This window comes from Semicossyphus pulcher, unplaced genomic scaffold, assembly GCF_022749685.1.
Source record: "Semicossyphus pulcher isolate SPU_LCO1_2020_fin unplaced genomic scaffold, fSemPul1.0.p SCAF_13, whole genome shotgun sequence".
Taxonomy (NCBI): Eukaryota; Metazoa; Chordata; class Actinopteri; order Labriformes; family Labridae; genus Semicossyphus; species Semicossyphus pulcher.
In genome coordinates, this window is record NW_027211637.1 from 24,510,675 (window position 1) to 24,527,457 (window position 16,783).

A 16,783-nucleotide genomic window follows, 5' to 3' on the forward strand; every position below is an offset into this window, starting at 1 on the left:
TCAGAGGTTGATATTTGTGGTTTGGATTTGATGTATTGGTTGAATTATCATGAAACTCAGTACAATTGTGTAACTTCTCCTTAAGAACATCTGTAATCGATTTGTGGATCCCTTTACATTTCCTGTAGCACCACCATTACGGTCAAAACCGTCTAATAATTGCGTTCATGACCAGATATCATTCAACATTCCCGTCATCCAGTTGGGCTTTGTGTTCTACACTAATCTGAAAAAGTTAGCATGCTAACACGCACAATTGAAAAGGTGAACATGGTAAACATTATACCTGCTTTTTGATACCTGAGCCCTAGCTAAACAATAGTATGTTAGAAATGTTGTGAAAACATGTTAGCTAAGCAACATTAGCATTTAGCTTAAAGCTATGACTCACAGGGCTGCTAGCATGGCTGTGAACTGTTAGCGGGGGGTTTTTATGAATATGTTTTTTGTTAACTCTTTTCTCACCACAAAGTCAGAACTTTTTTTAAGACAATAATGTTTTTATCGCACAGCGGTGATGACTCAATGTGGCCGTGCCGTGGAGTTCCTCTCCGGCCTCCTCTTGTGCTCTCCCTGATGCAGTGACGTCAAAGTGTAAACGATAGGTGCTCTGACTCTGAACGGGCAGCTTGTGCTGTGGAACGACCCCTCCCACAGGCCATCTGCTTTTACCCGAGCCCTGGGCACACGTGCCAGAGGAGACCCTGCGAGCATAGAGACCTTGTTGTCGTCACTGAGCCGGCTCTGTCCGTCTCTCGGCCTCTTCACTGTGCAATCTGGTGCATGGCACTGATCACTGCTCACTGCCAGGCCTGCTACAGCTCAATGTATGGGCTGGAAAAAGCCCATTCAGAAAGCCAAGAAGCTCAACATACCCCTTCTGCTTTTGTTCCCGTTACCGTGTGAGGCAAGCCATTTTTTTTTCTGTTGGGATCTGTGCCAGAGTATCAGAGCTGTCTGGTTTACGTCACAGCTGCTCTGACACTAAAAATATGAATGAAAGGATGTCAAATCTTAAAAGCTGAGTAACATATTTATGCATAATACAATTACAAGCTCTGCTTCACCTTATTTTACCCACCCACCCCCACCACCGAGCTATTGTTTAGCCAGTCAGTGCTGGTTTGTATATGCAGCCCCGTGTGCGGATGCCTGAAAGCCTACACAGGTCAGGACTCTGTCGACAGCAGTAATACGGCTTTTGTTTAACACAAATACAGCTTCTCCTGCGACTTTGGCACCGATTGTAGAAAAGAAAACTGCTCCTTCTCCCTGTAGGATTTAGTCAGCTGAATGGAAGTGACCTTTTCCTCCTCTGAGGATATGCGGGCCAAGTCTGTCTCACAAAAAGAGGATATGTTCTAATTTATAAAATGGTAAAATTGAGGGTTTGTAGAGTGATTTTAAGACATTTGATTTAAAATTACACAAGGTTAGCAATAATAACAAATAATGAAATTTGTGGTGAGAAAAATGCAAATGTTGGATATTTCCATCCTTTGTCTGGGACTTTCTCAGGGAGTCATGCGACTTGAGATTTGCCACATGTAAAATTCATACGCGAGAAACAAGCATTGCTTTCATACCCTGTTCCCGGCTCTCTGCAGGCAACAATAAAGCCCACATTTTGATGTCATCAAAACCAACAGGAATGCAAATGTTTTGTGCTTTCAGTTTGCCTGACCAAGCTGATTTTGATCACGCTGGAGCAGGTCAAAGCAAACATTATTCTGCTGTGAGACTCAAGAAATACATTCCCTGACTCTCACAGTCAAAGTGCACAAAATGCACAACTAAAAGTGAAATCAATCCAAATGTTTGTTATAATTTCTTGGAAATTCTGGTTGTTTATTTTAACGGACAAACTTTGCGACTGTTTAACGGAGTTGGATCGCTCAGAGTTATGAGAGCCGGGTCAGAACAGTGAAGTGGAGTGGGTGATGAGTAGGTGGTGTATGGCGCTCATTCATTATTCATGACATGGGTGGGCAGAGTGTAAGTGGCAGTGACAGACAGAAACTCTATTACTGAAGTGAATCAACTCCTCGAGGGTTCTTGACCTGATATTTGAAGTTCTCAGATAATTAATTGGGTTTACTGAACAAACAGGAATAATTTTGTGGAGAACAGTCTTTGGGATTATCGGTGCGTTTGGGGAAGCCACGGAGATGGGGAGGAGAGAGCCCTGATTTGACTTGAGAGCGGTATGTACTGACAACTTATTGTTCTGATCATACCAGCATGACTTGAGGTTTATTACATATTTATAGCAATAACATGATGGAAGGATTTTAAAGAGAGGCATCTAAAGCAACGTGTTTCTGATTCTCTGCTTGCGGTTGATTTTCATGTCAGCTGGAGACAAATGAATGACAATGAAGTATTCTTTAAGGGAATGAGATTAAGCAGTGTGATCTAAGTGGGATGTCATGGTTAGAAATAACCACCCATGTACTCATGTTAAGCTCTGAGGAACTTGTACATGAGTATTTCAACGTGATGCTTCTATTTCAGTAAATTACAGCTATAGTTACTTTTCATAATACGATATTTTAGCTTATAAAATACAATTCCAATTGCCGAAACCAATCAATTAAAACATGCTTTTTTTCCCTAACACTGTATCCTCTTTGCCATCTACTTATTATTATTGTTTATTTATTTATTTATTTATTTATTCGAACAGGTTTAAAGAAAACAAAATAAATAAAATATACAATTTGCTTTGGCAGATTACAATTAAAAAGACAGCTCTATAACAACATAGAAAATCATACCTTGTTCGAAAGGGTGTAGGATGAAGTTAATAAAACGTATCTAGTCCTACCCCTTTATTTAGTTACTTACTAAACTGTCGGATAAAAGGGAAGTCATTTGCGTGTTTTAACCTATGAATAAAAATAGCTCCTCCTAGACCAGCTAAACAGGAAGATCAATCTTAGTAATCTAATTATTTATTATTTAATTAAACACACATTTTCTTTACTTTTTGATATTTAAAGTTACTTTTTTTCAACTGATAATACCAAAGTAGTATTCTAATACATTGTAGTATTACCACTTTTAAAGGATCTGAGGGCTTTTTTCCACCACTGTGAGATTTAGTGTTAATCTGTATCATGACCTTTCTCATGCACTAATTTGTTCTGCTTTTTAACTGCATGAAATGGATATATTTTGCATTATAATGTTCTTCATAAAATGTGTTAACAGGCGATCTGGTGGCAGAAAGCGTTGCTGGGTTCCATGAACTGTAAAGATGGGGACACTGTTCACACCAGCGCTGCTGCTACTTTTATGGCAGAGTGTTTGGGCTCTGGACATCCCTCTGGAAAGTGAGTCATTAAACTTGCATGTCTTAATTTGTGTCTTAATTTCTTTTCCTATGAGTTTCTAATAAGCTGATGTATTTCTCTGCCCGTAGTCAGGCAGCCCCCGACCATCATAAAGCAGTCCATGAAGGATCACATTGTTGACCCCAAAGACACCATGGTCATAGAATGTGAAGCCAAAGGAAACCCTCATCCCATGTAAGAGCTGACGCCCAGTGAACAGTTTAAACCTGACATTATCTGCAAACCTCCTCAGCATGTTTTCTGTCTCTTCTCTTGCCTCTTCATGAAGTTTCTCGTGGAGGCGTAATGGGAAGTACTTGAACGTAGCGCGTGACCCTCAAGCCTCGATGCGCAGGCGCTCAGGGACGCTGGACATCTATGCCTGGAACAATCCAGAACAGTACGAGGCAGAGTACCAGTGCATTGCCTCCAATGAGTATGGATCTGCATACTCCAACAAGATCATACTACGACTATACAGTAAGATCTGTTTTATGTACATTATATATCCAACACTTATACGGGCTGCAAGTTGGTGCAGTGGTTAGTGTCCAATGTAGTCATCATCCAATGAAACCTGATTTAGCCTTTTAGTGGTAACATGTACTCCTCTTCCTCTGTGTCTGTGTAGGAGCTCCTGTGTGGCCGAGGGAGATCCTGGAGCCTGTGTTCGTCAGCGTCGGCCTGCCTTTGGTTCTGTCATGTGACCCTCCACCTGGCCCGCCAAAACCTGATACCTACTGGATGTCCAGCTGTCAGTGACCCTCTAGGGAAACACTAAAGATTGTGAACCAAACATGTTTTCAAGATTCCTCACTGATGAATGCATCTCATTATTTGTAATTCCAGGCTCATATGCGCGACCTTTCAACTGGCCCATTCAGACGGCTTTCCCCACCATGCAGGCTGTGCGGCCGGACCGCAGGGTGTCCATGGGAGTGAATGGAGATCTGTACTTCTCGAACGTCTTGTTCAATGACTCTGCTTCTGATTACTGCTGCAACGCCCGCTTCCCTTACAAGAACGTCATCCAGCAGAAGATGCCTGTCGTTGTTAAAGTGCTGACGAGTGAGTAAGATTGTTTGCTAAATGGTAAAGGGACTGTACTTATATAGCGCTCTTCTAGTCTTCCGAGCGCTCAAAGCACTTTTACACTACATGTCACATTCACCCTTTCACACACACATTCACACAATGATGGCAAAGGTTATAATGGTAATCTTGAATCAGGATCTATACACATTTATACCCTATGGCTATGGCTTCATGAGCAATTTAGGGTTCAGTGTCTTACCCAAGGACACTTCGATATGTGATTGTAGCAGTCAGGGATCGAACCACCAATCTTACCATTGAGAGACGACCGACTCCTTCACTGAACCACAACCGCCCAACGGTTAACGGTTCCCCATGTCTACTTTTTTGATATCCATGTGTTTGCCCCTTTAACCTGCATGCTACCTGGGTCAGCTTCAGACCTGGGTCTAACCCAGTGATTCTCAAACTGTGGGGCACGCCCTCCCCGGGGGGCAGCATGACAGGGGGGGCGCGCCACCGCTCCTGTGTATTTTTTTTTTGTTTGGAAAATGTAGCAGGCGGAACTATGTCTCATGATTTCCGTGAGAAGAACATCACATGTAGACTTCCACACTCTAATTGCTCTCTTTTCTTCACTGTATTAGGTTTTAATTCACAATCTTCTTTAATCTGATCACTTTGCTTTGCTTCACCCCCCCAACACACCTGCACCTCTTCTCTCTGCACAGCTGCTGGCCCCGCCCCCCTCTATCTGTCTGTCTCTCTGTCTGCTTTGTTGACTGCCTTCATCAGCAGTCTGTTTCATTAAGCTTTGACAGAAAAAAGTTTGAGAACCTCTGGTCTAACCTAAAAGCTGAGTAAATGGCCAAATTAAATACATGTAAAAGATACAAATAATTCAAGCTGTAGCTTCAGCTGGAGTTGGATTTAGGGTTCTATGATTGGAGGATTGGCCTGAGTCATGGCAGAGGTTTTTGGGCTTGTTGTGAGTCAGGTGAACCAGTTTCTATAAGTGTCAAACGACCAGAAAAAGTACATAAAAACACTATAATTCCACGTATAACACAGCAGAAGACACTTGATTAGTCTAAATTCATATGTCCCCCAATATTGATTTAAAAATAATAAGGATCTATGTGTTGCTTCCCCTTTCCCATCTTCATAATGCACATGCATTCTGTCAACAAAAGACTAACTGGGAATTGAACCAGAAATGTCTTAACATAAGCTTAGATAAATGTAATGGCAAGCCACAGGTGAAGGCTGGACTAGTATCTTCATTTGACCCACTGTCCATCTGTTCTGTTCATCTATACTAACCTGACGTTTTCTATCCTAAATCCTAATTACCAATTACTTCCTATTTTTGTGATGTATTTCAGACTACACCCTTAAAAGACTCATCAATAGTTCCAACTAAACTTACTAATCTTGGTGAGTGTGTGTTCTGCTTCACCTGTCCTCTCTGAGTTAACTGTTTGCAGTCTTACAACATGTCTGACCGTTGTGTTCCCCTGTGTTTCCAATCAGCCCGTACAGTGTCCGAGGCTGCCCCCACCTGGCTGTCTCCCACAGGATCGTCCAGCTCCATACAGGTCCTGCAGGGAGAGGAACTGCTGCTGGAGTGTATCGCTGCAGGAGTGTGAGTATAAAGATCACAAGATATCCTCTAACTTTGTTCTTCTTCCAAATAAACTTTATCAATGCTACAAATGTTTCAAAAAGAGACACAAGTTATGTGTAAATTTGACTTTGATTTCATGAAAGTCCTCCTGTTTAAAGCCCTTTTTATCACCATCAAGGCCGACTCCTCGTATCACATGGACCAAGGATGGTGAGGACCTCGAGGTGACGTCACGCATGAAAGTAAAAAACTTCAACAAGATGATTCAAATCCCGAAGGCGGCTTTTGATGATGTCGGCGAATACGTCTGTGCTGCCACCAATAAGATTGGATACATTGAACACACGATAAACGTCAGGGTCAAAGGTGAGACACTTTCATTAAAAAACATATAACTTTTTATAACTGCACAATCATTTTGAGACAACTTACACACTTGTGTTGGACAGCGGCTCCATTCTGGTTGGAGAAGCCCTCTGATTTAGTTTTGGCCCCTGAGGAAAATGGACGCCTGGTGTGTCGGTCTGATGGGGTTCCTCGTCCCACAATCAGCTGGTTCATCAACGGGGAGCCGATTGAAAGTAAGACCTAATAGCTCCTAAAGTATATCTTATACTGTATATCTTAATTATATCATTGGCTGATATATTTCCTGTTTTTTTTTCCAGCTGCTACACCACAGCCTAACAGACAGGTGTCAGGAGACACGCTGACGTTACGCAGTGTGACCGCTGCTAACAATGCCGTCTACCAGTGCAACGCCTCCAACCAGTTTGGGTACTTACTGGCCAACGCTTTTGTCAATGTGCTACGTGAGTAATCACTCTGTTATCCAGGACTTTTATACTGTAAAACGATGTTTTTCACAGTCAAATTTAATACAAAGTATATGTGAAGCATTTTTCATGTCTCAGTCTTCAAACTTAAATACAGTACATAGTTTCTGCAAAGTTGCTGCAACATTGTCTTAAGTATTAAAAAGAAACATTTTGCCATTGAATTTCAAAATCAACTTTTGGAACGTATATCCTTTTAGTAATAAAACGTGCATCAAACAAATCAAACATTTCTTAACAAACTAAATTATGTTTCTTTAGATGCAACGCCACGTATTCTCGGGTCAAGGAATGAGCTCATCAAGGTGATAGAGGGCAGTCGCGCCCTCTTAGACTGCCGCTACTTCGGTTCTCCAGTGCCTGAACTGCGATGGTGAGAGCATGTTGTTTGATACTCGAATGCAAAGAGTACGTTCAGACATCAGCTTAAAGTGTGTGTCTGTGTGTGTTTATGGTTCTGCTCAACCAGGTCCAAATACGGACAGGGGAATCTTGAAGGAAATCGTTTTAAGACCTTCGGTAACGGGACGCTGGAGATAAAACACATTCGAATAGAGGACCAGGGGACTTACCTGTGTATAGTCAGTAATATTGCAGGAAGAGATGAGAGTCAAGTCCGAGTAGAGGTCAAAGGTGAGGGACGCATTATTTCATCAGAAAACTTTTACCCAAGTACTATTTGACTGTTATATCAGTCATGTTTTTTCTTCCATTCTTCTCAGAGCCCACTTTAATCGTAACAAGACCACAGAGTATGAAGGTCATTCGTGGAACTGATGTGCGCTTTGAATGTGGAGTGAAAGCAGACGTCACTACTCCTATTACAACCACCTGGATGAAAGACAAAAAGACAGTCACATATGGCTGGAGGTACGTTTTTTGAGATATACTCTAGAAATATAATATGTATTTAACTAAATTCGGTTTTCAGTGTGAGACCTAGACTGTATATAAGAAGTGGATGCAGCTATCCATTGTTTATGACGAACTATTTGAAGCCTGTTCTGCCTTTTGGCCGCCGCCATCTTGGTTTTTAACCAGAAGTAACCATATTTGGAGAATAGAGTAGATAGGCATTGCTACGTCTTTATCCTGGTTGACAGGTCCAGGTCATCACGTCTACTTTTACTCCAAATTGGGCTGTAATTGACTAAATAAACATCATAATGTATCTCATAAGATTTTTAACTAGGGATTGGGGACATAAAAATCATTAGAAAAATAGCTACAGAGGTTGAGAAATGAAGCGAGAAGAAGGGTCAATTTCTAATCTGGTTTAATGCAATTGGAATTCTTATTGCAACCAGTGGAGTCACCCCCTGCAGACCAGCATAAATGCAGGTTTAAGGCACTTACACGTTGTCTTAACTTTTGAAATATTTTATACAGTTGTTGAAATGAATCTATGACCATCTTGGACTCACCGGTTTAATTCGTTGTTATCCTCAGAATCTCTCTGGATGAATCAAATCTGGTCATCACGACTGTAAACAGAAACGACGAGGGAAATTACACCTGCATCATCAAGAGTGAACTGGACCAGAAGTCTGCCTCGGCACGCCTAATGGTGATGGGTATGACACGTTTAAAATGAACAACATCTTACCAACCATATGGCATGTATGGCCTTTAAATTGTTCGTTTATGTTTGCCTGTAGACCGACCAGAACCTCCCACTAGCCTGGAGCTGTCAGATCCATATGAACGTAGCGTACGACTCAGTTGGGTCCCTGGAGACAGCAACCACAACCCTATCACAGGTAAGTTTTTATAGTTTTGGTCAATTCTTGTAGTATATACCTGGAATGTGTCATTGTTTTTCTCTGTTACAGAGTTCTTAGTGCAGTATGATGATGATGACTGGTTACCTGGGAAGTGGAGAAACCTTTCGACGTACCCGGGGAACCTCAACTCAGTCATTCTGCATCTTACGCCCTTCACCTACTACGAGTTCAGAGTCATCGCTATCAACGAAATCGGAATGAGTCGCCCCAGTCGTCCATCTAAGCGCTTCCAGAGCAGCGGTGCACGTGGGTTTGATGCTCCTGAATTACATACTACTTGTCAAAGCTAACGTAGCAAATGTCCACATGTCTGTATATTAAATAACAAGCTAAAAGGCAGACAGTTAGCTTAGCTTAGCCTAGCATAAGACTGGAGGCAAGGAGAAACAGCTGGCCTAGCTCTAGCTTTTATGCTAAGGGATGCTAGCAAGACTTGGCTATAGCTTCACATTTAACAAGACAGTGCTAACAATCTTCTCGTCTTAATCTTGGCAAGAAAGCTAATTAGCGTATTTTTTATGTATGCTAACCTATTCCTTTAAACCAATGATCAACTGTGTTGGTTTTCCTGCACAGCCCCGGACATCATCCCAAAGAACTTAAAGGGTGTGGGTACATGGAGGAACAACATGGAGATCAGCTGGGAGGTAATAGAAGCCACCAACACACTTTAATACTTATCTTAACTGTTGAATAGTTTCTACCTTAACGAAATCAAACACTGCTGATCGCTGTGATTTCAGCCTCTGACCTACAGAGAGTGGAACGGGCCCCACCTGAAGTATCTGGTGTGGTGGAGAAGGAGAGATTCCCGAGAGGAGTGGAAGAACGCCACCACCAAGTGGCTGAAATACTACATCTATGATGCAGATACCTTCACACCGTATGAGCTCAAAATCCAGGCTGTGAATGACTTCGGGCTGGGTCCAGAGTCTCCTGTTGTCATCGGTTTCTCTGGAGAAGACCGTGAGTACCTACATTTACTGCGTCATAGTATACAGGAAGGGAGAACTAACAAGGGTCTAAGTAATGTCCATTTAGTTGCTTACACACTTTAATCTTCAGGGTATTGTACTCTTCCGCTCAGGACATTTGGATCCTTGAAAACAAGTAGTTTTTTCCTATTATCCTGCTCCTATCGTCTAATAAGATATATAGAGAAAATTACACCTATAATAACTACTTTTGCTCCTATTTATGGCAATCATTTACAGCAGAATCCTGAAGTTTTTTATATGATCATATACCCTATAACCTTAAGTGCTTTAATGTAAGACTGTCGTATGGTTGTAGTAAAGATTTCACACATTAGGTAACAATGTCTCCCCTTCAAGCTCTGAGGAATTCACACTATTTCCAAAACACCAGCTCATGGAATAAGGTCTAAAAATACCCGTACTTGTTATGCTACTGATTTCTTCGCGAATTATCCTACTTTTTATCCACCTAGAATGTCTAAGTAATGTGTTGGTTTCCTAGGAAACCTGAACAGCTTTTATGCCCCTTTGTTAGATGCTCCAAATGTCTAAAACTCTGCAAAGACCATAGCATGTGATTTACATTACTTTCATAACCATTAATGTTCTGTTTCTCCTCTGATTAAATCATGGTTTTCCTTTATTCTCTTGTCCATCTCTGTGTTACTCCCTATGTTTTATTTAGACGAAGTTACGACACCTTGAGGAGGTTATTTTTTACTTCCCTAGGTTTTCAGTTTTTCTCAGTCAGTCGGTCAGCAGTGATACAAAGCAAAGCAGAGATTTGTTTACACTTGTGCTCTAATCTGAATCTTAATCAACAGGAAATCATGAGATGTTTCAGAGGAATAAGCCACTCTCCTTGTTCATCCTTCATTCCCTCTTTTAGTGTTCACTGACAGCATCTTTGTTTTCTTCAGGTCCCATGACTGCACCCCTGAACCTGAGAGTGTCTGACATCGAGAGCACCCAGGTGACTGTGCACTGGGACCCCGTGACACGAAACTCTATGATGGGAGAACTGAAGGAATACAAGGTTGGTCGATTTCCAATTCAGTGGATGATGAACTCTGGTTATATATTATGTGTATGTTAACTAACAGGAACGGGAGAATGGGAGTTTCAGAAAGACTTAAAGTTGATTTGATTGTGTGAAAAGTAGTAAAAACTATTAAATTCTTGGTAAGTAAGTGTTAGCGCATATACACCTGGTACTAGATAGATGCACAGGGGGGAAAATACTGTGAATGAAAAGGTTGAATTCCAACTAGAAATGAGCACCACTCGTTAATATTTCAACAAGCATCCGTTCACAATGCCAAGACTCGTTTGCACTTAAGATGCAAAAGGTAACACCCAATTACATCACATCAATAATTGATAACAACATAGATTTCTTCAAAAATCCATAGAATACAAATTAAAGTATAAAAAATGAAGCAGATGGGGCACTGGTTTGGCTCAGTTGGTAGAGCAGGCGCCCCATGTCTAGAGGCTACAGTCCTCGACGCACTGATCGCAGGTTCGATTCCTGGTCTGCCGATCCATTTGGTGCATGTCTTCCCCCACTCTCTACTCCCCACATCTCCTGTCTCTCTCTTCAGCTGTCCTGTGCAATAAAGGCAAAAGGCCAAAAAATTAAAAATTAAAAAAAAAATGAAACTATATATAAAATAAACAAATATACAATATAAAATATAAATATATTTCAAAAGTTCTATGTTGCAAATTAATAAAGAAAAAAACCCACTAAAATATGAAATTGCGCTCAAATATGGTTAATGTTTCCTCATCAATCACCTATTATTTGTCTTAATTTATAGTATATTAAAATATTGGCCATGTGTTGTGTAGGATTCTATTATTTTAAGTGTAATTTTGTAATACTGACTGCATATTTTGTTTGATATAAGACCAATTTTTTGGTAAGTCTTCAACAGGATTTGATTAAATAACTGCTGTGTGTGTGTTGCCTGTCATCTCTCAGGTGTACTACTGGAGGGACAGCAGCCAGCTGAGGTGGATGAGGGTCAACAGAGGAACCAAGTCTAAATCATTTCATGAGAATGGTCCGGAGCCCTCTGGGGTCCTCACCGGGCTCATCCCGTATAGCAACTACAAGATGTATATAGTGGTGGCGAACAATCGATACGAAGGCCCGCCCAGTAATTATATACACTTCTCAACACCTGAAGGAGGTAAAAGGAAGTCCCTGATCTAACATGTCCTCTGCAAATCACAAATACACGATTGTTTCAAAAGCTCATGTGTGTTGTCTCCTGCTTTGTTTTTGTCTGTAGTACCGTCTGTTCCCAAATCCTTCAGGATCCAACAGCGACATCTTGACAGTATTTATGTGGACTGGGAGCTGCCAGCGGAACCCAACGGTGTCGTGACTGGATATTCCCTCAAATACCAGACAGGTACGCCACCCGTACCTCTGGAGATTTGTCTGTCTTCACAGACTACTCTTTAAAAGCATAATGTAGTATTCTACAGTTCTCCAAGGAGAAACAGCAATGGACATGTTTTATTTGAATAAATCTGGCAAAGGTTTCCGTTTGAAAATTGAGTCCACGTCCCAGTCGTAGATAATAGCAGACTTAAATATGCACTTAAAGCCAGAAATACCACTGAGGAGTATCCTCGAGAGGGTAATAAACACTTGTATGGGCTCTCTCTGAGCAGGTAAGGAACTTAATAGCTCAGCTGTGTGCACTCAGCCAGCATCAAGAGTCCTCCTCAAGCTCTGTTATTTCCACTCTCTCCACAGTGAATGCAACCAGGGGAGAGGAGCTGCGAGTCGAGGACTTTCTTCCAAATGTCACAAGTTTCTCAGTGCGGCGATACGACCGCTACACCCGATACAGATTCTCCGTGGCGGCACGGACTCAGATTGGGATAGGGGAGTGGCATACAGAAGAGTCGCCCCACTACACCACAGAAAGTAATTTACTGCTTGCGTACCTGTAGTGGTCTGCCAAATAACCACTTTGAAGCACTAAATTAGATGTGTGTACTTGAATGTGTTTGCATGTTCTCAGCGTATGCTACGGACCAGGTGGACATCACCACTCAGGGCTGGTTCATCGGGATCATGTGTGCTGTGGCTCTGATTGTGCTCATCCTACTCATCGTGTGCTTCATCAAGAGGAGCAGAGGGGGGAAATATCCAGGTACAGAGGGGATTACCTATAATCTATGTGCAAACTCTTTAAACTGTATCTATGTTAACTTTGCAGTGTGGTTTAATTGCAGTGCGAGAAAAAAAAGATATTTCATTGGAGCAGGTGGATGACAAAGATCAGGAGGGATCATTCGACTACAGGTGAGCATTACAGCGGACAGACGAAGATGTGATAAGAAGATTTTAGTACATTTTCCAACGAGTTATGTCATGTTCACCTGCTGTTTTACATCCTATTTTAATTTGTCTAAGGTGTGTTACATAATGCAATAGTATTTATATAGTTATAATAATGCCCAGCACTGAATAGATGATTATGTTTCCAATAACTGTGCAGCACTATTGGTGAAAACTTTAACAACAGTATCCGTGTATTTGCACCGACTTGATCTGTAGCTGTGCATCAGAAATCTGTTTCTAAAGCTGCTCTGTGGTGTCCTCTTATAAACAAACCTCATGTTTACATTCAGTCTAACTAAAAAAAAACAATACACTTATTCTTTTCTTGAGGCCTGACATATTGAGTACACTTTTTTCCTACATTACAAACATTTCAAGTATGATTATTTTTCAAAATGTAACAATCGCACTCCTAGAATCCATGTTTGCTAGCTGGCAGGATCCACATTATACTTATCTATCCACATTATTACAGCAACCAATCAGTTTAAGGGAAGAAAACAAGTAACAGAATTCACAATGCACAATACAAACAACGTGGAGACCTACTTATAAAAACACTGCTCAATAGCGCCACTAGTGGTCAGAACTCATGAGTGCCTTTAATTGTGATTCAAATTTAGTACAGCTCTGCACAGTTACAAATCAACCTTGGTTACAGTATTTATAGCCTTATTTATTATAACTCTTTGACCGTACTTACATTATATTTTCTGTTTTTTTTTTTACTCTACCTTTTCTATCTAAACCTTTTTTTCCCCAAACCTCAACCCTGTTTTCCCCTCTGAATCACTCAAGGTCTCTTGAAAGGTATGAAAACACTAAATATTGACATAATTACACTATTGACATTAATTTTTATCATTGACGTCTATAAATAGTATATTTAACTTAATACTGTGTATTTAATAGTTATTAAATGAATGGATGTTCAGTAAAATGTTATAAAAAAGTGATGACGTTGAAAAAATTCTTTTCATATTTTAGGATAGCACGTGTCTCCACTCTACCTTACCCTCGACGGTATGTACATGTTATGTTATGTAATTATATCAGGCTAAATTTGATCCTAAGAACTGTCTGTCTTTTACTGCTGATATAAAATATGTCTAAACTTCAGAGGTGTGGACTGAGTCGACTCGAGTCTCTGTTTTAAAGACTTGTGACTTGACTTTACAAAAAATAAATGACTTGAGACTCGACTTGGACTTGAGGCAAGATGACTCGGATGACTTGCGTGTGTTCATAAGTTTGAATGTTAGCTGTTAAATATAAAATGATGAGATTCAATGTTGTCAAGCTTCTGTGTAACTATCAGGTATGTATGCAGCGTAAACTGGGAATCATGATTGGACAACTCAAGAAGCTCCCCGGTATGTGATTGTCATGATTGGAGGTCAGTCAAACTCCTCGCTATGGCAACATACAACATCAAAGCCCCCTTCTACCTGATGTTTTTTCCCCAAAGAGAAGCCTCGTTAGTCTTACTTGTTACATCATCATGGCTGCGTCTGTGCCAAGATAACACAGATACAATTCATTGCCATACTTTTTGAACAGGTTATATAAATTGGCCAATAATATCATTATTAGACTTTTCTCTTTATAAAGACCGGATACTACAGGTAGGAGTGCTGGATCTTGGGTGGAAAAAAAGTGACTTAACTTGCGACTTGACTTGCCTAACTAAGGACTCGACTTGACTTGACTTGACATAACCTGTGAGTTGATTTGACTTGGTCCAAATGACTTGGTCACAACACTGCTAAACTCCAGTCTTAATTTGCTGTATTGTATTAAAGAGAGGAGGAAAGAGGGCTTCAGAGACCCCAGCCGTCTATCGAGGCGATGATGAAGCGATCAGACAGTGACGACAGTCTGGTGGACTACGGCGAAGGAGGAGAGATACCGTTCAACGAGGACGGCTCTTTTATCGGTCAGTACACAGGAACCAGGAGAGACGTCAGGGAGGTGGACTTTGGTGTAGGAAGTCTGGAGCTCCACTCTCCTATGAACACCATCTACTCCCTGGCATAAAACTCAAAACACACACTATTTCTCTTGTGACTTTACTGAGCTTGTGCCCTCCACCTTGAATGAGGAACAGGCAGGAGGGAACAGCGGGAGCCTCTGCGTCCTTGCAGGCAAAGCAACTTTTAAGGCATTTGAAGGAGAAAATGGTGGAGTAGTTTGGACAATACTCAAGCTAAGATGCTTATTCATCTAAAGAATAGCAAAGCTTTACCCTTTGTGTTCGGTATTGCATTTCCTGTACATAGCAGTCCTTTGTGTTTGTGTGTGCGTACATATGGCTACACGTGCATGTTCAGCTATCAGTGGATAGAGGCTGCACATCAGAGGAGAAAGTGGATCAGTTTATCATGTTGATAAAAGCAGTTGCAAGGACCAACTTAACTACTGTTTTTCATCCTTTTCTTTAGTCTAATTTAAATATTGACATTTGTGTTATTTTTGTAAGTTGGCAGTTTGAAATAAGCTAAGATATATTCACTCTCAGGGGAGGTTCAGTGTAGTCACCTCCTCCCTGTTTTATACACCGGTGTTGAAAGTACAGTTTGAGACTATACAAGTGTTGTCGGTGATAGATGAAGGATGATAAAATATCTCCAGGGATTATCTATCATCTGCGGCGTCAGTATACAAAATGTGCTTTTATGAGAGGCCAAGAAGAGGTCAAACCATATGAGGAATCAGCAAGCAGCCATAAACCAGCTGTAAAATAAGAAAATGTTCATGTTTCTCCCTGAACTTGCCCTAACAGTCCCCCCTTCTACTCACTGTGGAGATGAAATAGGAATCTCTAATCTTAATGTAACAGCATTAGTTTATTTGACCCCTAACATCATCTGTGTTGTAGTTATGTCCTAAATGTAAATAAAGTGGGAACGTTTATTTCTAGCATGTTTGATTTGACTCTGAATATTGAATCCTATTTTTAAAGAGGTGTTTAACTCACAGCCGTGCCAATATTCAGTACAACAGTACGACCTTAAGTGTGATATTGCTTTTATACAACAGTTTAAGCAGCATATATTAGTAAACATTAACAGATTTAGAACAACTAGTTCTGCAACTTCACTGGAACTGGACTGTTAGCAAGAAACAAACATTTCCTGCACACTTGCTATTTTGTATTTGTCTACACGCTACAAGTCTAATTTTAATTCAAATATCATGTGAGAAAAAATGTCCGTCTTTGCGGTGTAAAGTTACCTACAATGTAGACAATGACCGTTGGCTGACCTGTTTAATTGAAGGCATTCAGAACACCTGAAGCAGAGTTAGTTTTGAACCAAGTTTAAGACATCAGGACGGTTACGACAATGGGTTTAAACTTAATTCTGTACTATAAAAGTTTACCGTTTTGGAAAATATGCTACTTCCGTCTAGCTTGGCGTTAGTTTAGAAGACTGATACCACTGTCCTGCCTGTATGCTTATTATGAACCTAGCACAGAGAGCTGGCTAATTAGCTTAGCACGACTTCAAGCAAAAGGAAACCAGGGAGAAACTTGCTAGCCAGGCTTTGTCCAAAGGTAACAAATCACACCGACGAGCAATACTAAAGCTCATGAATTCACTTATAGGAGCTGCACGGTGGTGCAGTGGTTAGCACTGTTGCCTCACAGCTAGAGGGTTCCTAGTTTGAGTCCGGGTTCATGACTATAAATTGCACGTAGGCGTGAGTGTGAAAGGTTATCTGTCTCTATGTGTCACCCCCGTGATTGACTGGCGATCATCCCACGGTGTACCCCGCCTCCTGCCCAATGACAGCTGGGATAGGCTCCAGCCCCCCCGCGAC

At 41.0% G+C, this 16,783-nt stretch overlaps 1 protein-coding gene across 1 annotated transcript; it reads left to right on the forward strand.

Moving 5' to 3' along the window:
• Window positions 1-3,257: 3,257 nt before the first annotated feature.
• nfascb (neurofascin homolog (chicken) b) lies at window positions 3,258-15,859 on the forward strand. Its single transcript, XM_069660888.1, has 26 exons — window positions 3,258-3,335; window positions 3,425-3,530; window positions 3,625-3,815; window positions 3,967-4,089; window positions 4,185-4,403; window positions 5,904-6,015; window positions 6,176-6,363; window positions 6,447-6,578; window positions 6,666-6,809; window positions 7,095-7,206; window positions 7,303-7,466; window positions 7,556-7,703; window positions 8,283-8,407; window positions 8,492-8,593; window positions 8,666-8,863; window positions 9,194-9,264; window positions 9,361-9,583; window positions 10,515-10,630; window positions 11,582-11,792; window positions 11,895-12,017; window positions 12,368-12,541; window positions 12,639-12,770; window positions 12,853-12,922; window positions 13,760-13,771; window positions 13,949-13,984; window positions 14,764-15,859. The coding sequence occupies exons 1-26, from the start codon at window positions 3,260-3,262 to the stop codon at window positions 14,996-14,998; spliced, it is 3,543 nt and encodes a 1,180-aa protein (XP_069516989.1). The 5' UTR covers window positions 3,258-3,259; the 3' UTR covers window positions 14,999-15,859.
• The last annotated feature ends 924 nt before the right edge of the window (window positions 15,860-16,783 follow it).